Source organism: Schistocerca cancellata, chromosome 1 (genome assembly GCF_023864275.1).
Source record: "Schistocerca cancellata isolate TAMUIC-IGC-003103 chromosome 1, iqSchCanc2.1, whole genome shotgun sequence".
In the NCBI taxonomy this organism is placed as follows: Eukaryota; Metazoa; Arthropoda; class Insecta; order Orthoptera; family Acrididae; genus Schistocerca; species Schistocerca cancellata.
In genome coordinates, this window is record NC_064626.1 from 936010596 (window position 1) to 936034199 (window position 23604).

A 23604-nucleotide genomic window follows, 5' to 3' on the forward strand; every position below is an offset into this window, starting at 1 on the left:
AAGGTATTTTAAATCTGTCTTGCAACTCCAAGAAAAATGTGTGTTTTTTTCCCTAGATGTGTTTGGTTTTATTGAAATAAAATAATATCAGTGGTATTAATGAAAGACATCTACCATTTGGCTTGCTTTCTCCGTCTAAAAACTGTTCATATCAAAAGATGTTGATGTTAGTACTTAAGATTTTTGCTCACATCAGGGAATACTATTTGCTTGCAAGGTTTTTTTTTAGATATTTCCTCATTTGCACTATTGTTTCTTGTACCATAACTGCAAAGACAGATTGTCAGCGTACGTCGTAACTTACCATTGAGATGTCAAAATTTGTCTGGAAGAAATCCTAAAACTTGTGTGGAAATCGGGGAAACATCAGGGAATTTCACATGGGGAAACTTGTGGCAACCCTGTTCATACTGTCAGTCAGTCTAGTAGTTATAGCCCTACCTGATTGACCTTCATATAATTTGCACACAGATTACAGGAAATTCTATAAATTCCGCTCTGTTCTAAAATCTTATCTTTACTGTTGAACAGAAGGTGGGTAACTGTTGCAATGACATTTATCCCTGCCCTCACATTACCAAGCAGTCCAGTATTGGGCCACTGTCACATCTGGGTGCCTCACAAATCTGAATATTGCGTGATTTGACCAGCTGGCCAATGGAGACCCTCAGTTACGCCTCTTTCAAACTCTACCAGGTGTCGATGACACTAGTCACACGAGTGTTACTCAACAGCTGATACTGTTCATGCGTCTTATATATCCTATGAGGTCTGGTATAGTACTAATGCACTCGGATGGCTGTTATACCTGTTGCAGGGAATTGCATCTCTAATAGTTTTCACACCTGCTGATGGTGTATGTGTGTATAAAGTTATATTGACCATGTCTTCTGGACGCTTCACACTTTTTTTTTCAGGCAGTGTAGGTGAACTGATAGAGAATTTGCCAATTCTCTTCAGAATCGGCAAAGAAAGGAACACATGCAAAGGACAAACCAGAAGAAGGGATGATAGGTCATGTGTTAAGACACCAGGAAATGATTTTGATGATGCTAGAGGGAGCTGTAGAGTGTAAAACCTGTACTAAAAGACAGAGATTGGAATATGTCCAACATATAATTGGGTGCAAATGCTACTTAGGGATGAAAAGGTTGGCACACTGCACTGAACCACTCAGAAGACCGATTTTTTGGGAGGTGGGGGAGGGGAGAATCATTGCATTTAAAGGGAGTACAGTACATAGCAGTGCTAGTACTAGAGCTTTATTTTCTTGAAGAGCTTCATTTATTTAATCTTACTGCCTTGTACTGATGAGTTAAAAGTTTTTAAGAAGCTTTTGAGATTCTTTAGGAATTCAAAATGCTTGGATTTTCGTGATATTGGATTCCTCATTATGTGGCGCTTTTGGTAATAATTTGTTTTCATTGTGCCATACTGCTTATAAAGCTAGATTTCTGGTTTGTAGTAATTGTTCACCCTTGATACAACCAGAATCATTAGAATTGGAAATAAATAAATAAATATTTCTGGAGTGTCTTGACTTGCCAACCCACTTTCTGTGTCAGGGCTTGGAACTGTTAACAGTGCTACTGGGTTACTGAGTTAACCCATAAATACTGCACATATGTAAAAATCTTAATTTTTAGAATATCCTTGATCTTACTCACTTCTAGAAGTTTTAGTGGTATTGACGTTCCTTGATGTTTAATTAATTGACTGGCCATTTATATTTATATTTTCATGTCTTTAATTTATCATGTTGTTATGATCATTTTGTTGAGTCTGTGGAAAAGTTGGTATGGTAGATAATTTTCTCATAAATAAGCAGAGTTAATAACTGATAACATACATTCACTTTTGCATGAGAAGCAGTAGGAAAGAGAACAAACAGTGTAACTATGTCAATGGTTCTGAATGCAATGGTTCTGTTTTATAATCAGTGAAGTGTGCTCATTCGTGCCGAAGTTGGTCTGTGATGGTGCCACATCAGCCCCCCTGGTTTTGAAAACGATTGCCTGCTGTATTGAGGAACTTAAACTTGAACTTGACTTGGCCGCCAGTTCTCATGGAGATGGCTGACACAATTATGGGCTACTCTTGTTCTGTGGGTATCACTTTGGTGTCCTCTACTGGTGCAGGGCTAGTGAGATTGTCTGCAGAAGTGTCAGCCTCCATGTTGGAGTGTGATGTCATAGGCTAAGTAAGGCATGGGCACTCACTCATAGACTGTGGTTTGAGCCACTCTATTGAATCTGTCTCCTGTTCGCTGTTCTTAATTCTGAAATTGTGGCTTTCTCTTGAGACTACCCTCTAGGGTCTATAGTATTGGAAAATGAGTAGGGGGTACAGTGCACCATCCCTGAGCCACACGAGGGTTGTCTTCTATGCATCTTTATGCTCAAACACCATCCAGTCTCCATGTCTGACAGGGTTGATAGGCTGAACATTCTTCATTCTAGCTTTGAGTTGTTGCACAAACTGTGTACATAGCTCAGGAGCAACCAGCTATGGGGAAGCTGGAGTGATTAACTCTCCTGAAACTCACAGTTGCTAGTCATAGAATAATTGTGCAGGAGAGTATGGTATTTCCTCCTTCCCTGTCAGTCTCAATCCTAGCATGATCGGAGGCAGTACTTTGGACCACAATGAGGGGCCACACATTAGGGCATTTTTGAGCATGTGGTGGAACCTTTCTGCCACCCAGTTGCTAGCAGGACAGTAGCTTGTAGTGTGGAGGTGGCTGCAGCCAAACAGTAGTTAAAGTTCATGGAAAAGCTGGCTTTCAGATTTCCTTTCACATCCTGTGGTTTTGTTTAGTGTAATGCCAAACCATCAGAACCATGAGTGCACTAACGCTGTCTTGACTGTCTTGGCAGATATGTCGTGGGTTTGGATGACTTACAGCCACCTGGTAAAATGACGACTGATTGTGAGTAAATACAGTTGTCCTGAACAGCATGGAAGCAGGCCCATTATGACCACATGTATATGTGAAAATCTTGCTGATTGTTATGGAAAGTGAGTGATCAGTGCAAACACATGCCTACTGATCTTACTACACTGATATAACAGGCATGTAAGTATCCATGTGCAATAAGGTTTCACCCTGGGTCATATGAATTTGTCAGATACGATCTTGGCTGTGGCTGTGGCTGGGATTGCTGGTTTTGCTGGTTTTGCTGGTTTGGTTAGGTTGCGCAGGTTGTTGAAAACCTCACAGCGATATTGTTCTGGTATGTAGGGCCACTGCCTCCCCTTTGCTACATTGCACATCTGTCCTGCACACTCCAAACTGACAAATATGAGCCACAATGCTGTTTGCTGCTCCTATATAAGACAGTGCAAGAGTATGCCCGCTTAATTTGGTGATTAAACTGGCACAGTTCTGGGATAGGAAATATGTGACAAGATTGTTTTCTCCTGTTGTGGGACCCATATCAGCTGTAGACTGTGCGATATAGTTGGTCTGATTGGACTCTCTTGCTGAAAGATATCTGGTAGTGGCTTCTGGCCCATAGAAATTATGAAGTATCACTACTTGACAGAGTGCTGGAAATATTTCCCAGTTAAGTGGGTAGCAAGCAATTCTTGATCAATAGCAGTCCACTTTTGCTGCTGATGTTTTAAGTTATTACAAAAGAATGTGAGTGGCTGCCACGTGCCATTCACTTTTTGTTCAAGAGCTGTGCTCACTACAGTTTGGCATTGCTTATTACAGATGTTTCCTTAGGTCATGGAAAGCTGCTACAGCCTCTGGACTCTAGAGTATATTATGATTTCTTGTAGTATTTTGAATAATGCCATTGGGTGTTTTGGGTGGCAAGTAAGTCAAGCAGGTGATGTCAATAATAATTCTACACTCCGAGGAATCTGCAGAGCCCCTTGTCAGTTGTTGGAAGGGGCATCTGTTATACTGCTTCAACTTGCTTGGGTGGTGGTGACAGGTTCTACTGCGAGACGAAGTATCCTTGGAATTTAACCTCGTGCTTTCCCAATTCATATTTATTTTTATTAATAATCATGACATACTCTTGTAGGCAGTGAAAAAGCTGCTGCAGGTGTTGGACATGCTGCTCTACTGAAATGGAGAACACTAAAATTGGGGAGGCATTCTGACAAAAATCTTGCTAATCACTGGAGCCCCTTGATATTAAGGTGACGCTGTGTAATGCAATGCAGCAGTGTGATTATATGGCAAATGTGCCACACCACAGGTGCTGTGGCATTTTACTCATTCATTTTATTTTCGGTTTTGTTCAGTACACGGTTGGACAAATCAAATAAAGTGGCATGATAGATGTATTATGCATTAGGATTAAATAAATGTTAATTAAGATGAAAAATATCTTGCTCATTTTATGATGAAACAGATGTTAATGAAGCACTTTCAGATTTCTGTAGATGTTAATGAAGCACGTTTCAGATTTCTATAGTCATTTACTGGATGAAGATGTAGTCCACAGCTGCTTCCTCCTTGTGGGACTTTCCTTCATTGTTTGCATCTTGATTCAGATACTGAATCCTTATAAATGTTCTCATTCTTTCATAAAGAGTAAAAACTGTGTCATGAGTCTCAGGCTACTTTTGTTTCAAAATAGAGCACTGAGACTTTTTGATTGTATTTTGTTTGCATACTCTTTCCATGAAAAGCAGCAAATTCTTCTTCAGACTGCAAGACTTTTAGTCCATGCTGGCATTTGAGAGTAAAAATCACCACAAGATGTAGTTCATATCCAGTCTGCCTCACTCTCTCCTACTTCACTTTCTGTTGCTGGACAACCTAATGATTTAGCAGTGTTTTGGCACTTAAATGTAATACAGCATGCAATGTATTTCCCTGCATCAAACAGCAGAGGGAGAAAACACACACAAACATTAATGAAAAGGAACTCTTCCCATTTCCTAAATGTTGTCAGTCCTTTTCCTACATCCCTCTTCCTTCCACTTTATAACGACTCTGTCGGAATTCCTCCAGGCTCGCTTTATGAGACATCTTCGAGAATATATGGTCTGCATGTAAATTCCTTTGTCCATTTCTGAAGTATTGCCCTGCCCAGCAAAGGCATTTTTCACTTTTGCGGATAAGCATATGTTTTTGCACTAAAGCTCATGGGCTATGTCCTCTGAATTCCACTTTACCCTTGTGGTGGATTTTTGTATGTGTGGAAATTTCACCTACATTGTTTGCAACAGTGTCTACCTTTTTGCTGAGATTTGCAATGGTAAGTCTGTCTGTACCACAGTGAAGCTGCAGATGTTGGCTGGAAGGGTACTTGTCGCCCAGATTATCATCTGCGAAAACTGTTTGTAATTGCAGCTCTGGTGACACTAACACTGTATGAGAGTTTCCCTCTGTGCAGCGTAACTTGGCTGTGACAAAGTTTCTTTTATTTCTTCTGCCACTTCTAAGACCATATGTAAAACCACTATATTAAATTTATCAATGTTATTGGATGCCCTATGCTTTTGAAATATACAGTCAGCTTGTTAGAACCAGAGCTATGGTTGGATTGGGCAGTATGTGGGAAGCTAACATTTGTGTGTACAGCATAACATATTCACATCTTGTGAGTTCTCATCTTTTGTTTCTTTTGTCAGTGAATTGATAGTTGTAGCTGGTCATCCAGTGTTGATAGGTGAGTTCTGCTCCGGCTTGATCCCAGTTTCCAGTGCTTATCTCTGTCATCCATTGCGTGTGATAGTATACGTTTGCAATTTTTGTTTTGTTTTTGGGGGGAGAGGGGGTCACCAATATAGGAAACGTGTTGATAGATTAGCTTCCTCACCGTTAAATTAATTAATAAATGATAACATTTATTCACTCCTGCATGAAAAAAATAAGCAAGAGAATAAACAACAATGTAACCATTCCAGCTGAAGCAACGATTTGATTGTATAGTCAGCAATATCTTTGCTCTCATTCTTGTGGAGACATTCCGTGATGCCACCACAAGCCCTTTCTTTGTAATCCCCTTTGCACTCTGTTTATCTTGCCCAAGAACTGTACCCCACACATTTCTGTAAGAGATGATTCAAGCATAGTACATGAGACTTCCTGTCTGCTTTGATAAATTTAATACACTCCTGGAAATTGAAATAAGAACACCGTGAATTCATTGTCCCAGGAAGGGGAAACTTTATTGACACATTCCTGGGATCAGATACATCACATGATCACACTGACAGAACCACAGGCACATAGACACAGGCAACAGAGCATGCACAATGTCGGCATTAGTACAGTGTATATCCACCTTTCGCAGCAATGCAGGCTGCTATTCTCCCATGGAGACGATCGTAGAGATGCTGGATGTAGTCCTGTGGAGCGGCTTGCCATGCCATTTCCACCTGGCGCCTCAGATGGACCAGCGTTCGTGCTGGACGTGCAGACCGCGTGAGACGACGCTTCATCCAGTCCCAAACATGCTCAATGGGGGACAGATCCGGAGATCTTGCTGGCCAGGGTAGTTGACTTACACCTTCTAGAGCACGTTGGGTGGCACGGGATACATGCGGACTTGCATTGTCCTGTTGGAACAGCAAGTTCCCTTGCCGGTCTAGGAATGGTAGAACAATGGGTTCGATGACGGTTTGGATGTACCGTGCACTATTCAGTGTCCCCTCGACGATCACCAGTGGTGTACGGCCAGTGTAGGAGATCGCTCCCCACACCATGATGCCGGGTGTTGGCCCTGTGTGCCTCGGTCGTGTGCAGTCCTGATTGTGGCGCTCACCTGCACGGCGCCAAACACGCATACGACCATCATTGGCACCAAGGCAGAAGCGACTCTCATCGCTGAAGACGACACGTCTCCATTCGTCCCTCCATTCACGCCTGTCGCGACACCACTGGAGGCGGGCTGCACGATGTTGGGGCGTGAGCGGAAGACGGCCTAACGGGGTGCGGGACCGTAGCCCAGCTTCATGGAGACGGTTGCGAATGGTCCTTGCCGATACCCCAGGAGCAACAGTGTCCCTAATTTGCTGGGAAGTGGCGGTGCGGTCCCCTACGGCACTGCGTAGGATCCTACGGTCTTGGCGTGCATCCGTGCGTCGCTGCGGTCCGGTCCCAGGTCGACGGGCACGTGCACCTTCCGCCGACCACTGGCGACAACATCGATGTACTGTGGAGACCTCACGCCCCACGTGTTGAGCAATTCGGCGGTACGTCCACCCGGCCTCCCGCATGCCCACTATATGCCCTCGCTCAAAGTCCGTCAACTGCACATACGGTTCACGTCCACGCTGTCGCGGCATGCTACCAGTGTTAAAGACTGCGATGGAGCTCCGTATGCCACGGCAAACTGGCTGACACTGACGGCGGCGGTGCACAAATGCTGCGCAGCTAGCGCCATTCGACGGCCAACACCGCGGTTCCTGGTGTGTCCGCTGTGCTGTGCGTGTGAGCATTGCTTGTACAGCCCTCTCGCAGTGTCCGGAGCAAGTATGGTGGGTCTGACACACCAGTGTCAATGTGTTCTTTTTTCCATTTCCAGGAGTGTACAACACTAACTCTTCACTCGAAAGAATATCAGTAAGATTCATTTTATGGAAGAGATTTATTATGTGATCTTTCTCTCTTGTGTTGCAGGAAATCCATTAATGATGGTACCAGTTGTTTCATCAAGCCCAGTAAATGGGCAAAGTCCCCGTGAACGTAGAAATGCAACAAGCAGTAGTCGGCCACTGCTTCCAAAGCCAACAGGTTGCAATTCATCACCTCCACATGGCCAACAGCAACAGCAGCAGCAGAACACTGTTATCGGTGAAGGCCGTAAGGGACCAATTCTGGATGTACGTTCAATTATTGCAGACTATCGCTCAAAGAATCCAGGTGATGTACCACGCCGAGGCAGACGCCTCCGTGGTGCAGCATCACCAACACGTATGCAGGAAGCTGCTGGAATGCAGGTTGGTAGCTTCTGAATCAGCTTGATTATAACAAAACAGTAAGGTAACATCATGGCTAAAGTAGGCCACACTGATGGTGTAAAGGCTTTTGAAAACTAAAGGTACAGACTCAGTATTTGTAAGACATTTTTTTCGCAGCATCCACTGGTGTGTGTGCTTGGCATGAGTGAGAAAATAAGTTCTGATGGTGTAGAAATGTCTTGTAACCTTACCAAAATATGACAAATACCCTGCTTCGCCTCTAGTCATGGCAAGGTAATTTTGTATTAGTTGCCACTAATTCTGCGTTCCTCAGTATTTGTTTTGTAATGTCCAAACAAATTTTTCAAGCTCTTATAGAAAGAAGTTCTTTGTTTAATTACTCTTTTTTTCTGTCATACTATTTTACTCTACTTTTCACATTCATTTTATGGCTGTTTAGCTGAAATTTAGTGGAACTGGTGTGTGTGTGGTTTTTTTTCCTCCCAGCTCTGTCAGTACTGACTAAATGAGAAATAATTGTTTTTGTGACTTCACCTTCAAAGTATATCTCAAGCATGAAGATTAATGCATGAGAATATTTCACTCATTATGTTTAGTATTTTTGAATAAAAAAATTATTTTGTTGTGCAGGCATTTCATAATTTCTCTGACTTTGATTTATGAGTGCAAGATCAAAGACGTAGAGCACCAAAATTTTCGTGTTGATATGTTTGGTAGAATTTTGCTTCTATATAACTTACTTGAAATGAATATGCACGTTGTAGAGGGAGCTGATCCAGTGACTTTATGTAACTTTGTTTAACTTGAGGTAGTTCATAACAGTTCCTGCTTTAGGAAAGTGTGCTTCAGTTACTTAGAATTTGGTAACATGGTCAGTGGTTTCTGAGTTGTGGCTTTGCAGATCAGTGTGCTTTGTTCCCAACAGTCCTTTTCAATCTTAACATTCAAGACAAAAGTCTGTATTCAGTCTGTGATGATTGCTGACTGAATTTGTCCAGGATTTAAAGGAACTTATGTTGACTATATTATTTGAAAAGCATTGCATGAAAAAAGTGTCAGCTGATAGGTAGTAGAAATGGAGCTCCATTGTGTATCGGAATCACTTGTATCACGGTTCCACCATGCAAAACAATTAAATTTTGTGTTGAACATTTGAGATTTAACCCTTTAACTGCTCTGGACGTGTTAACGTGCATGCCTTTGTACCTGTCCCTGTGTGCTCTGAATGTCTTTACATGCGCCACCAGTGTCTACACGTAGACACGTTCAGAGTACCAGGTAGAAGGACTGGTGGCACACGTAAACACGTTCAGAGCACACAGGGACAGGTGCAAAGGCACGCACGTTAACACGTCCAGAGCAGTTAAAGAGTTAATGGATTTCATTGCTTCCATAACAGTTCTATGACATCCGTGGTCCATTGTTGTTTTAATATTCACAATACATATTACAGTATTTTATTAGGTCTGACAAAGAATAGTTTAAAGCATTGTCTCTTTGTTCGCAGTATGTCAATCACACTAATTACTTTTCCTACAGATGGCTGATAAGAATGATGATTTAGGAATGTTGTGGCACTCAGATTATCTATTTAAGATGGGTCAAGAATTAAGAATCCAGAGTTGATCATTTCTTTCTCATCCTGTGTGTTCACAGTTAATTTCCTGTGGCATTAACAATTTGTTCTAATGGATTGGGTTATTCGAAACAGTTGATGTTTTTACATTTCTGATAGGCTAGCCATAGTTTGATTCCGCATGAGTAAAATCACTTGTAAATATTTCATATTTTCCCCATCTTATTTTCCTTTTCTTTATAATTTCCATTTTATCAACTAATTAAAAGATTCCACCATGATTCAGTGTGTCACATAATATCCAATAAATTAACCATAGTTTAAAGCTAACATTAGCCATTAAAAAGAAATGGAACACATTTGCAGCTGCAGTCAACTCGTGTGAGTGGTTCAGGTGGTGTTCTTAGCATGGCCTCTATTGCTTTGGGTTCCGGTTCTCAAATGCGGCCAGGGCCTGCCGAAGTTGGAGATATTGCCTTCCCTCCTCAGGTATGCTTGGAGCTAATTAAATAAAACCAGCTATCAGCTTTTTCTTATGTACTTAATTTTAATATAGGAAGTAAGGACAAAGATTACTTAATTAACAGTACTCCCATATCGGCACACTTTTTTTTTTAATTGTAAAATAATTTCATGAGTGTAATACAAAGTTGTGCATTAATTGTATATGGCAGACAGACCACATTTACTCCATAAGAGTCTGGCAGTATTGCAATGTAATGTCTGCTGCAAGAACATTTGGGCTAGAGACCAGTTAAGTGTTACTACATTGCAGGTAATACGTGCATTTGATTATCTTGAGTGTTGCAAAGTTTGAAAGTGAACAAGTCATTGAGTGAGTAAATGTAAGAGTGTTTGAGGGAAAGTGCTTGTCAAAGAATCGTGGGGCCAACAGAAAATTACTTATTGAATGTGCATGGGAATTCTGTTCTTTCACTTACATAATTCAGTGATGTTATTGAACCTTTCAGTGGTCATCATAGAACTTAATATACTTCCTCAGTCTTTCAGAGTTGCTGGGTTTGGCATGTGGATTTTGCTGTAGAGTTGGTGGTGGTAGCAGTAGCATAAATTGACTAGTTTCTTGAGTGAAGTTAATTTTACTAATAATTTGGCTATCATTGTAGAAGGAGGTGTTGGTCCCTGCATTTTTAATACACAGTTTTTAATTGCATACTAAATACAGGGAAAAGCCTGTTTTTGAAGGAAAGTCTCAGAATTGTGTAAGTCTTTTAGTTGTAATGACTAGTTATCAGATTTTTTAAGCTTCAGACAGGCATAACATGGTTGTGTGTCTTTTATATGTAGAATGTTATGATCTGTCCAGCTAAGAAGATATTATGCAGTACAATTTATTATCCTTTACCATACCTGTTTTATAACTGGTGCTTCAATTTTGCAGATATATTTTTATGTTTATCACACAGTATTCGTTATTTTTATTTTCAGTTTATATACAGCAGATCAACTTTGATTTGCAGTGACGGCTGACAAATGTGTTTCACATCATTTAATTTAATTTCTAAATTACACACACAAATCAAATTGTACCTTGTATGTCACTTGATGTTACCCATTTTAAGCGTGTGACAAGCATTAGTGTAGTTCTCAACATGAAATAAGATTAAAAAATCTATGCTTTCTCTTAGATCATAGGTGGATAAGGACAAATTTGTCACCAAATTTACATTTGGGAATCAAAATAAGTGATAAATACAAGTAATCAGATATTTTACATTGCTCCATGACTGTGTTTCTGGGAGAGAGAGGTGACAGTCAAGAGATGAGACTTGGAAGCAGCAGACACAAATGGTGGTTATAGGTGATAGGCTACTAAATACATGAAAACAATGTTCAACATTCCTCTGATGATTATCAGCATTGATTTTTGAATCACAATGTGTAATTCAAATATTACATAATTTAATGTGAATATACTGGTACAGGGTTGCGATAAAACTACTAAGTTATTTCTTTTGTAAAGGTGAGTATAAAAATAATCAGATGAACTTGAATTAAGAACAATTGCAAGTGGATATGCAAGAACTTTGTACTACAGACCAGATAAAGTAATATTTGTAGTGGACAGATAGTCAGGAACGAATGTAGGTCTTTGAAAAGGCCCACAATCCAAAGAGGGGTCAAGAAACGTGATTTGTTTAGAAACAATAAAGTAATATTTTCTCCTGAGTTACTTAGAGCTTAGGTACTTGAAATCAAATATTGCAATTATGTGTCAACAGATTTTGAGCATTCTGTTTCACAGTTTGCTGCAGTTACAGTAAGAAACTCATTTTGTTGTTGGAATTTTTATATAAGGAAAGGAAGGAAAGAGAAAAATATCATTATAGACCTTGATGAGGTGCAGATTTCTGGTAGCTATTTTCGTACCTCTCCAGTCATACAAATTCTGCTTCATTTTGAGGTCACAGTTCACAGTAAAATTGGTAGGAATGAGGGCAGTTAAAATGTTTTTGATGTATTTGGTTCACCTGATTAAATCTCCAGTAGAAACATTTCCTCTTGAGGGACTATCAGATTCTACTCTGAGAAGACAAGAACTTCTCAGTTCCACTGAAATAGCTTTTTATCAAAAATTTAACTCCCTGAAAGAAGTGCAAAGAGGGCCAGAGATCAAAATACCTTCATCTATCTCTCTAGGGATTAGAGATTTTTCTTTAAAATTTTTTCGGGGGCATGAGATCTTGTTTTGATCTAAGACATTTTGTCTTGACACAGTAGAATAAGATTCTTAAAGTTAGGAAACAGATTCACTAGTTTCTGATTGATGATTTAATCTTGAAGGAATAAGTCCTCAGAAATTTACTTAAAGCACAGTACATTTCCTAGCACTGCTGCACCTTAATGTAATTAGCTGTGCACCATCCACAGGAGGTATCGAGGCCTTCAAGTGCCGACTCCGGTCGCAGTGACCAGCCGGGCATCAGCTTCAAGGACGTGCTGATGCAGTTTGCCCGGCTGAGCCAAGAGCATTCTGAAAGTGTGGGGGCAGCAGCACGTGGGGGAGCGGGTAGTAGTGCAGGTGCTCCCTTCCCTGAAGTGACACTGCATCCAGTGGCTCCCAGTGCACCGCCACCATCGGCTTCCCCACCTCCTGCTGCCCCCGCACCCGCTCAGGCACCTCCGTCTCCCGGCCGAGGACAGTCGCGCCAGGCAGCGTCCCTGCTGCACGGCATCCTCAGCGGACAGGCACGCGCCTCGTCCTCTACGGGAACACCCACCGCCTTCTCGCCCACACTGGCGCGTCTTCTGACAGCTCCTGAGAGACATCCAGGGCCTCGTCTGCCTTCCACTGCCCCTGTCACTGCTGGAGCAAGTTCTGTCTCCATTGCAGACTTGCTTTCCACCAACAAGGTGCTTGGAAAATTGTTTCTTACTGTCTGTCCTTACGTCCAAAAGCAGTGTTGGTTGTGAACGCTACTGACTGAAACAAAAACGAGCAGATGGCATTTGGTTCAGACGTATGTGGACCAAATTGTAGTAAAGTGGTGTGACAGGATCAGTGATATTCTTTATTGCTGTTCTCTCAGTTTGGTACCCTCAAATGTGGAGTTGTGTGATGATATCCATAGGATTCCTTATTGTCACTCAAGTCACACATCATTTGCTTTGATAAATGTGTATGAATGAGAAATGCCCACTGTAAAAAGAAAAAAAAGTAACAAAAAACCTATGTCAATGTTATACTTCTGTGTGTTCAGCCGATTTGGAAACTACTCTGCTGGGTATCCAGAAGTATGCCATTAATTAACCACACTGAGAAAACCTGAGCGATAGAAAGAAAACGGCTACAGAATGGGCTAAAATAATGGGACTATTTTCTTCTCCATAAAAAAAAAGTGTTTGAAATTGTTGGGAGACAGAGATTGAAGTAAACTATACTGAGTTTTTTTGCAAATGAAATAACACTAGGATAAGAAACATACTTTAATTGTTATAGTATTAGTTGCTATGGTGTTCAAACAACATCTTGCTGCCATACATTGTGTAATGACAACATTGTTTCCTTTCCACTTTCTTCTTTTTATTTATTTTTTAAGAAAAATTGCGATAATTCTTGTAATTGGTTTCCAAGGCAAAGTAGCCAGTTTCAACATAGGTATGTGGGCATAATTAATCTTCTCAGTGCATGTTGTAACTTGTTAGTAGGGAAACTTACTACCTACCATACATTCTGAAATGAACCAATAAAAAATGATGTGTGAACGTGGCAACAATTTTTGTACAAGTAATGACAAGTCAAGCCATTGAAAATTAAAAACAAGTACATGGGTGATAGCAATGATGAGGCTGATTTTTATTGATTCAGCTGATTGTTATCAGAGCATTAACATCGTCTCACACCAAATGCCATGTAGCTAGTGTCTGAGCGTACTATTGGATGCTAATGTATATTTATAGCTTTTAACAGTTCTTTTTCTTTGCACTAACACAATTTTCAAATAAACTGAACACACACAACTTGTTATAACAAAAATATTGCTAAAGTAAATGCCATACACCATTGTTAAGGTTCAAAAGCAGTTATTAAACTAATGAGAAATTAATATAAAATGAAAGTGAAGTTTCAATACATAATTCTTTTTTTAATCTGAGAAAAGTTGAAGTTAATGTTACAGTACCATCCTATCAGAAATGTAGATTTAAAATAGTTGTTGAATAACATGCTTAGTTGGCAAGTGAACGTATCTGTATTCACTAGAAGATTAGTGAATACATTCATTCATTCATGATGTGTGAATTCAGAGTGGAATGATAATTTGAAGTTAAATTAAATAAAGACCTGCAGCAGTAAAAAAGTGGCACTTCTCTGCAACAAGTTAGTAGTCTGCTGTAGTAAGATTTTGATTTTGAGTTCAGATTTTATTTTTAAAAATGTAGTATAAAATAATGTAGTGGAAATAGGAAATTTTGCTCCCCACTTTCCACAAAAAGTTGTGTATAGTTTGATCATTAATTACGGAGCAATAGTTGAGTCTTGGCACATGTGACAGGTATGACATTCTCAACTGAACAGCACACACGTGAATGAAGTTGCGTATGCTGAGTAAATAAGTATCAGTATTACTGAAAATGCTTATTTCATGCAACGTGTGTTAGCGAGCTTTTATTTGTGAGAGTAAGGTGATCAGTTTATGGCATCCAATACACTAAAGTCAGTACTGTGTGGCATACCGTGGAAAAATCTTTTCTGTTCAATATTTTCAGATTTCTCTAAAAACTCTATGCGGAGAGCTTAGCTATCATATGTATGAATAACAGTTTAAAAAGGAACAAAGCCTCGCATATCAGAGTAATCGGTGATATTCTTCTTATAAGCTCTTCTAATATGTTTATTGTCCATACGGAAGAGAGAGAGATTCGTGTACAAGGTTTCTTTGATAGCAGTTTCTCCAATGATAGCACCAGTACTGCATTTTTTGCAGAGGCACTTTTTGAAAAAAATTGCTGTCCTTTTCAGCTTCAGGATAACCTGTATTGTGAATAGTTATTTCTGATGAAAATATAAAAAGTGGTGTCTATGAACATTTGCATTTGAGAAGATGCATTGTATGTATGGTTCTGTCCCTTTTTTTTCTTTTCATCTTCTAACCCTGTCTAGCTGTATGCAGCTTGTAGTGTGGAAAATTGCTGTAATTGTAGACAAAGTTGGTAAGCTATTGGAATGCAGATAATGGAAATCTTGTAGTTGCTCTCAATTTTTTAATAATCTTTCACTACTGTATGTAATGCAAATGGTAGTATCCCATCCTATTTTCATTTAGAACCGTAAGATATATTATTGACATTTAAATTCTTCTGCATGCCTGTTACATGCTGCACGCTACTTGTATGAAGTAACATGACACGTGGAATTCATAACATTTAATTTGTCATTGATTACCTTTAATATCATTTAGAAATAAATTTCATTGACAGCTATAGCAAACAATTTGCATTTACAGACACGCAACGAGATTACTATAACCCCTGTCTCTGCCAACTCAGCAACCAAAGCTAAAGAAGAAGTTGTTGTCTATGTAAGTATTTACTTTTTCTTTCCTTTTTTGAGAAAAATCTGCTTGTCTTTCTGTATCATAAAGAGAAACTGCATGTGCAGCCTGACAATGATTACCAGTATGTGATACCAAGCTAGTAACTGCAGTTTATATACTATCAAAACTCATAGTACCGGATCTACTTTGTGTTCCATGCAGTAGAAACTGGACAATTTTGGCAATTTTCAGATAACTGCTAACTATTTTTTTTTTAAATTAGGTAATTTTTTTATTGGAAGAATTTGCAGAGAATGCTAAATATGAGGAAGAGTGGTTGACAGAGCAAAAGTAGTAAACCATGAGCTGTTTGATACGAAATTTCTAAAAGTCTTGAAGTATTTTGTAACAGTCCATCCATGGATTCAAATCATTTCTTCGTGTGGTAGGTCTCGAATTGAGGATATATACACATAGACTGGAATTATCGACAATATGCAAGCAGGGAAGTAACTGTATAAACTATAGACAAACTATTTTGTACAGGCTAAAATTACTACTTGGTACTGGGCATTGGATTAATGTTGCAGGAATCCACAATTAATAACTTTCTTGTAACACATATGAAAAAGTTTCAGGAAGCATGGCTGGCTTCAGGGTAAATGGTACTGAAGAAAGGTTCAGACTAGTGCTGTTATGCCATTTATATTGTGTGTGATGCATATGCCAACTTCGCAACGTATCTGAGAGTCAGTTGTTTTTGGCATCTCGAGGAATAAATAGCCATGCTTTCAAACATAAAAGACTATTATTTACACCATTTTATAATCGCTGGAAGGTTTCCAGTCAAAACATTGTAAGAGGGAGCCTGGCTAGACATGAAAAATGATGACAATAATTCAGTTATTTTCCAATAAAAATGCGCATTTATCTTTGAGTCTTTCTTAACAATAGCACTTGAAAAGCAAAACAGTTTTATTTGTCAAGTATTCTTCTTAAACGATCTATAAACTTCAACTAATATTACAGGAAGCTGCTGTCGATGTCCAGGGCTGCCAAAAATGTGTGGGAACCCTAGTATTATAACTAGAGCATATCTTTCACTCCATAAGAGGATTTTTGTTGCTCTGAAACTTCGTGACACTAAAACTGTGTGTTGGATGGGGTTTTGAATGCTGAACTTTGAACATCATGGACACAGCTCTTACTATCTTAGTTATTGAAGACAGACTCATAACCTACCCTCTTAGCTTGTAGCCCATACTTTCAACAGAATTGATGAGTTTTGGATGACATATAACCTGTAAATTTTATGAGCCTGGTGTTTATATGTTCAATCACATGTTTTATTCATTCAGTGTTCTATATGGACCAACGCTAGCCTGTCAGTAGTGATAAATCTACTACTCTCATTGTCAGCAGTTTACTGTGGCAGTGTGCAGTATCTTCTTGCAGAACATGGTGTGAAACATAACAGCAACAGGAATCTGGACTCCTGTTAATACTGTATTCAAAAGATGTCAGAGGTTCACACATACATGCCTGGCTCTTGCTGTTTACTGAATTTAACTCATTATTTCAGAGTTTACTACTTTTTGTCCCTGTAAGACACCCAAACAGATCTTTGATTTCACTGTACTGGCTGTTGGTGTAACAGACACTGAAAAATGTACTCATGCCAGCACTGTTCTGCATATTGGTAGCATAAATGTAACAGTAATTAATTGGAGACAAGTACAAAGGCTTGTCACAAAACACAGTTTAACCAAATCCTGAAAGGAGTCTGAATGAAAAGACTCCAGCTGTTAAACATGGCACAATCCCAAGACCTGTTACTGACTTGACAACTTTCTTCTCATACAGATTCTCAACATAAAGTTGTGTTGGTTCCAGTTTTACTTATGTGAAGGACTTTGTGAAGTGCTTCGAAACTGTGCCAAAAAATGCCATTCAGGCAACAGAGAAATGTACTTGTTAAAGTTACAGATATAGTGTTGAGTAAAAGTACTGAAATAACTGTTCATACTCCACTGCTAAACTTCGTCTCACCCTTATGTATTTTTGTAGAATTTCTATGAGATCATTGTGAAAAATGAATCATTCATTTATGGTTTTCATTTTGGAGAACAGACTACATGATGATGGTGGTGGTGGTGGTGGTGATCTCAGTGGACAAAATATTAATCACCCTCTTAAAAAGGCTTACTAACCAGTGCTGCAGATGACATAGAACTGTCCTGATGGTGACTGAAAAGATTCGTTAGAAGTGTTTAATAAAGGTGTGTTTATTAGCAGTTCATGATGTTACTTAAAAATGACTTTAAACTTTAATTAGACTGAAATTATCCTTTATTCATTAGGTGGCAGTCTTCTCCCTTTCATCATCCAGGCAATTATGTGAGTTGTGATAGAAGAGAATCAACTACCCAACTCAGTGAACAACAAAAACAACTTGAACATGGCTGGTTTACAAAATTTTAAAAGTACAGCTTAATCCTAGCTTCCACAAGTTTTCCAAGATAAAGATGTAAAAGGAGGGACAGGAAATGGCTAATGACCAACTTCTGTGTGGTTGCTGCTGTACTTCACTAACAGCTTGTTAGGAAACGGTTGAACGAAGGTTGTTAATCCAAAGTTAATAATTACCATTTCTTATGGCTTTTATTTCTCCTCATCTAAAATGTTTGCACATACCTTATCCAGAATAGGAACTCCATGGGAAGTCGAGCACAGACTCAGCACAGGGATCTGATTCTATAACAAATGAATAGTTGAAACATCTGCAACAAAAACGGATGGTCCTATTGCACAAGAATGTTTAATAGCTGCTTCCTGAACACCTACTTCTTGATTGTATGAAGAACGTGAAAAATCATGAAATTCCAGAATTGAGCAGAGATCCAAGTAATCATTGCCTCATGAGCCTACCTTCCATATCATTTAAAGTATGAGATACAGAACTGTTGCCAAGGATTTGACCACCATTAATAGATAACAATGTCATATGAACAGAAGAATTTGCATTTAAAGAAATATTATCAGTTGAATTACAACTTTTATGACTTAGTGCAATCGTATCATGTGTTATGTATTCACTATGTGGCCACACCATCTTTCTTGATGTAGCAAGAGCATTTGACAAAGTATTGCAGGATAAAGTCAGTGTCAAACTGCATGCCTCGACGGACTATCCAAACTGTTACATCAAACCACTGGACAGCTACCTGCCAGACAGAAGATTCTTCGTGCAAATTGTCAGAAACCAGTCAGAAACCATATACCGCCTATAAGGAATGGTTCCTCATTATCTTACATTCTATTCTCTTTCTAAACAATGTTCCATTATTGCCCCACACCTGACTAGCACAGTTTGCCGATGATACCATTTTACTCACATCTAATGTGTGCCTTGATAAAACTTTAAAACATCTACAGGGGGAAGTTGACATCACAGAACCATGGTTAGCAGAAAACAAAATAAAAGTAAATGCCACCAAAACAAAAGCCAACCTCTTCATACTACCGAGACCTATACTGTACACCAAACTGACATTACTCAATCATGAAATTGAATGGGCTCAAAACAAAAAAATATTGTGGAGTGATTTTAGATGGGAAACTCTCTTAAAAAGACTATATGCTAGAGAAGAAAGAGATTGACAAAACCATCTACATGCTCTACCCATTACTGGACCTAACAGGACGCCAGTACAGTTGTACACACAGTATGCAAAATAACTTACTCTTCGTCTAGCAGCAGTATACCATAGGTCAGTGGAGAAGGGAAGCATTCCTAGTGATCGGAAAAAAGTCCAGGTCGTTTCAGTTTTCAAGAAGGGTATTTGAAAAGCAGCACAAAAATGTAGGCCTTCATCTCTGACATAGGTCTGTTATAGAATTTGGAACATGGTTCATACCAGTGTATTATGACATTTCTGAAGACTGAAAATCTCTTCTGTAGCAATCAAAATGGATTCCAAAAACAAGCCTGTGAAACCCAGCTCACTCTTTTCATCCAAGAGACCCAGAAAGCAGTGGTTACTTGTGCCCAGGTTGGTGCCACATTTCTTGACTTCTGCAAGATATTCAAAACGCTTCTGCACTGCTACCTAATGAACAAAATAAGTGTGTACAGAATATCAGTCCACCTGTGTGATTGGCTTGAAGAGTTTCTAGCAAACAGAATGCAGCATGTCATCCTCCACACACAGGAAATATCAACCCAAAGGAGCGTTCTAGTACCATTACTTTTCACAATATATATATGAATGACCCCAAGGTTAATGTTTCATGAGGCTTTTTGTGTGTAATGCTGTTGTAAACAGAGAAGTCGCAACTCTACAATAGTGTTGTGAAATGCAGGTAGACTTGTAGATCATTGCGCTTGGTGCAGGGATTGGCCGTTGATTCTTTGTGGGGGGTTACCTACTGCACATAAATAGGCAGAAGCAATCATTATGGTATGATTAAATGGGTGCTCAACAATCGGTGGAAGCAGTTGTGTACATAAAATGTCTAGGAGTATGCCCATGGAGTGATTTAAAGTGGAATGACTACATAAAACTAATCACAGGTAAGGCAAATGCCAGACTGCTATTCATTTGAAGAATACTCTGAAACTATAGTGCACCAACAAAGGAAATTGCTTATAAAATCTTCTTTGGACCAGTACTAGAATATTGCTCTTCAGTCTGGTATTTGTGCCATATAGGATTGATATAGCAAATAGAGAAGATCCAAAGAAGAGCAGTGCTTTTACTTAGATTCATTTAGTATGTGTGAAAGTACCACAGAGATCCCCAACTAACTCCATTGGCAAGTGCTGTGGAGAGGCTTCTACATCACGGTGTTGGTTATTGTTGAAACGGAGTGCATAGATCCCTAGAAGAGTTAACCACTGTATTTCTTCCTGCTATGTGTATTTCATGAAAAGACCATGCAGATAAAATTAGAGAGATTTAAGCTTACATGGAGACTTAACAAAATTGTTCTTCCCACAAACCTTTCATGACTGGAACAGGAAAGAGGGGAAGTGACAGTGTTACATAATGTACCCTCTGCTGTACACTGGAAGATACCCTTACATTGTTCTATTTCTTAAGGTTTTCTTCATCTTTCAGTGAATAATTCAAAAAGTTCAAAACTTGGTTTAAAGTGCAATAACATGCTAGTTTTTTTACATTAACATTCTTGAATAAATATTTCAGAGTTCTTGCCATGTGAGATTTGAATTTAGGCTGTGACAACACATATTTGTATTCAGTCTCAAGCTCTGTTGTCACTGTTGGGAGATTTCATTAGGTACTTTATTTAGTTGGCCGAATTATGTCATGGCGATATCTTTGTCACAGAATAATGTATGCTACCAGAGAGTATATTGATGTTGATGACTGAAGGACATCAGTAGTGATGCTGATTTTGTTAGATGGTGGATGACTCAGCCTATTTCTCTCTGTTACTTTTTGGCATCAAGAGCACATTTACTTGCACCACTAAGGTTGTAGTGCTGTCCCAGTTAAAGTTGTTATTAACATTTTGATCTCGGCTGTTTATAGGATGACAGAATGGCACCACAGGCTGCCTGCAGCAGGGCATGCACAGTGAGCATGCCCTGTCTGGAATGCACTACAGAGAGTGCAGCCCTCATGGACACTGCTGTGAGGGCATGGGTGGAACAAGGTTACTGAGATAGTGAGATGGCTCCAGCATCAGCTAAGCTACCAACGGCAATCTGCAGCCGTATGTGGAATCCCATTGAGTCATGCTATTGCTTCAGGGTAACAGAGTGACCAACAGCAGTAGCATCTGGCATCTGTCTACAGGATGAGGAGATGGGCAACTGGAACTGCACAATCCAGCAATGTTGAAAAAGCAATGGCGGCAGCTGTAATAGAGCCCCCAAGTGGCCTACTGAAAATCACATAATTTTTGACTTTATATACCAGAGACATGGCAAGGAAATACAGTTAGTATTCCTTATATAGTACATTCATAGTAATGACACATCTTTATTTGCACAAGTAATCACCGCAATTTCTGCAATTTATTGACTGTACTTCCTCTACATGTATACCTTTGCAGAAGTTGAAATTCTGTTTTATTATTTTACTCCTTTCTACTTGTTCACCATATTTTTGTTTCCTAACAATATTTTTTGGTTAAGGTTGCCACATCTGATTCTTGATTCTATTTCTAAATCGGTGATAGAAAATCTAGCATGGGATAATGACAATATTATGAAAAGGATAGATTGCCACTCGCCATATAGAGGAGACAGAGTCACAGGCAGGCACAACAAAAAAGACTGCTATACATTTGTCCTTTTGGTCAAAAGGCCTTCTTCTGAAATATACTTCACATAAAGGGTGTTCAGCTAAGTTGTTAACCTCATATATTTCAAGAACCATTTAAGATATCCTAATTATCTTTTTACCCAGATCTATAAGAATGTCTGCACTAAATAGCATACGGTCTCCTGTCTCATCAGTATAGGTACTGACACCAACTTCACTATTTCACTCACATCTGTAGTAATTTCTTCTGCTGGTATTGTAGATTTGGAGATGATTTCAGTGGTGTTCCATTCTCTGAAATCTAATAAGTAGTTTAGCAGAATTCACTATATTCAGAACTTAAGATTGGAACATCAGTGTCTCTTGTGCAGAAGTTCATGATTTCATACCACAAAAAATGTTTATTTCATGTGTGTGAAATGATGTTTACAATGGAAATCATGTTTTATTAACCAGGGTTATTAAATATTACACTTGTTCACAAAGAATGCACAGGGAATACAAAGAAAACAGTTGAGTTGTAAACACAAAGGTCTCCTGAAAGATGGTGCCCAACAACAAAGAGGATTCAGTGAGTGTGCAAAACATTCACTGGAGAGGCACAGGCATGCTGTGAAGAGGATAAGAGACAAACCTGCAATAAACAGAGATGGGGAAAGAGATGTTACTTATAACCCACAGTTAAGCTCTATGGAAATTGTGTGTGTCTGAAATGAACAAATCCATTAGTGTTTACATAGGGTGTGCAGTGGCTTCCATCTGTATCATGGAGTGAAAGAAGACACAAGAAATTCTGTCACTGGGTTCTGATGCAATATCATGATAATAGGTTCTTTATTCTGAGTCTCCTATATTAACAGTCAAGCGACATTAAAAAAAGGAAAGCAGAATATAAGATGTGTGCAGTATCGGGCTGAGGCAGCAGTGTGTGATCCTTTGGTGTAGAATTACTGGAGATTATTAACTAATACTTATTTAATTAAAGAAAAATTAATGAGTAACAAATTTGGTCAGGTTCTTACCAAAGTGCTACTAGTTCTCCTAGAGGAAGTACCACTTGAAATATGTAGAGGTATGTGGTGGTAGCACAGTTGACACCTCACTCACGGACTTGAAAAGTACAGATTCAGCTGTTTCCTGCTTACTTGGTTGGACATGTTGCCATTGTAAGTTTGCCTACATGTTCACAGCTGGACCTTTTTTTACCTGGCATAATCTCTCAAGGTAGAAGTTAATGGCCTAGACCCAATGACCCAAGATGGATTAAAATATTATGTTGTTGTTCATTGTTATCAAAGGAAGCTTTCTTTCTATCCAAAAGTCCTATATGTGTTGCAGTACACAATGGGTATTTTGAAGACCTGAGTACATACATTGCCTGACAAAAAGTAAGGCACCCAGAAGAGGAGGAAGAAATGAGGCCTCACAGTTTTGAGAGGGTATATGATGTTATTTCAGTGACTACAAAATTGAGTCTAATTTGCACAGAACTTCACAGTATGAACATGCTTATCAGTATGATGGTGCTTCATCACTGGCCTGTTTGTATTCATTGAGGCAGTTGGGAAGTGTTTCATAAAGCTGTTGTATCATATCCTGAGGGAAGCTGGTCCATATCTGTTGTAACTGGCGCTCAGTATCCTGACACTGACACTGGGGCGGAGCTGGTTTCACACATTCTGTCGGTGACAGATCTGTACATATTGCTGACAAGGAACAACCTCAATATCAAGCATACACTTCATAGATACATGTGCTGCCTATGGACGAGCATTGTTATATTGAAAAATGGCACCACAGTATAGTCACATACAGGGTAATACCTGACAATGCAGGATCTTCGTGT

The 23604-nt window shown here is 39.3% G+C and overlaps 1 protein-coding gene across 1 annotated transcript in view; it reads left to right on the forward strand.

The window, feature by feature from the left end:
• LOC126115533 (pneumococcal serine-rich repeat protein-like) overlaps positions 1–23604 on the forward strand; it is a 543274-nt gene that overhangs the window by 514179 nt on the left and 5491 nt on the right. The window contains exons 6-9 of the mRNA XM_049915031.1: positions 7592–7911; positions 9836–9958; positions 12362–12844; positions 15436–15510. Of these exons, the coding sequence (XP_049770988.1) occupies positions 7592–7911; positions 9836–9958; positions 12362–12844; positions 15436–15510 (1001 nt within the window). The remainder of the gene's footprint in view (positions 1–7591; positions 7912–9835; positions 9959–12361; positions 12845–15435; positions 15511–23604) is intronic.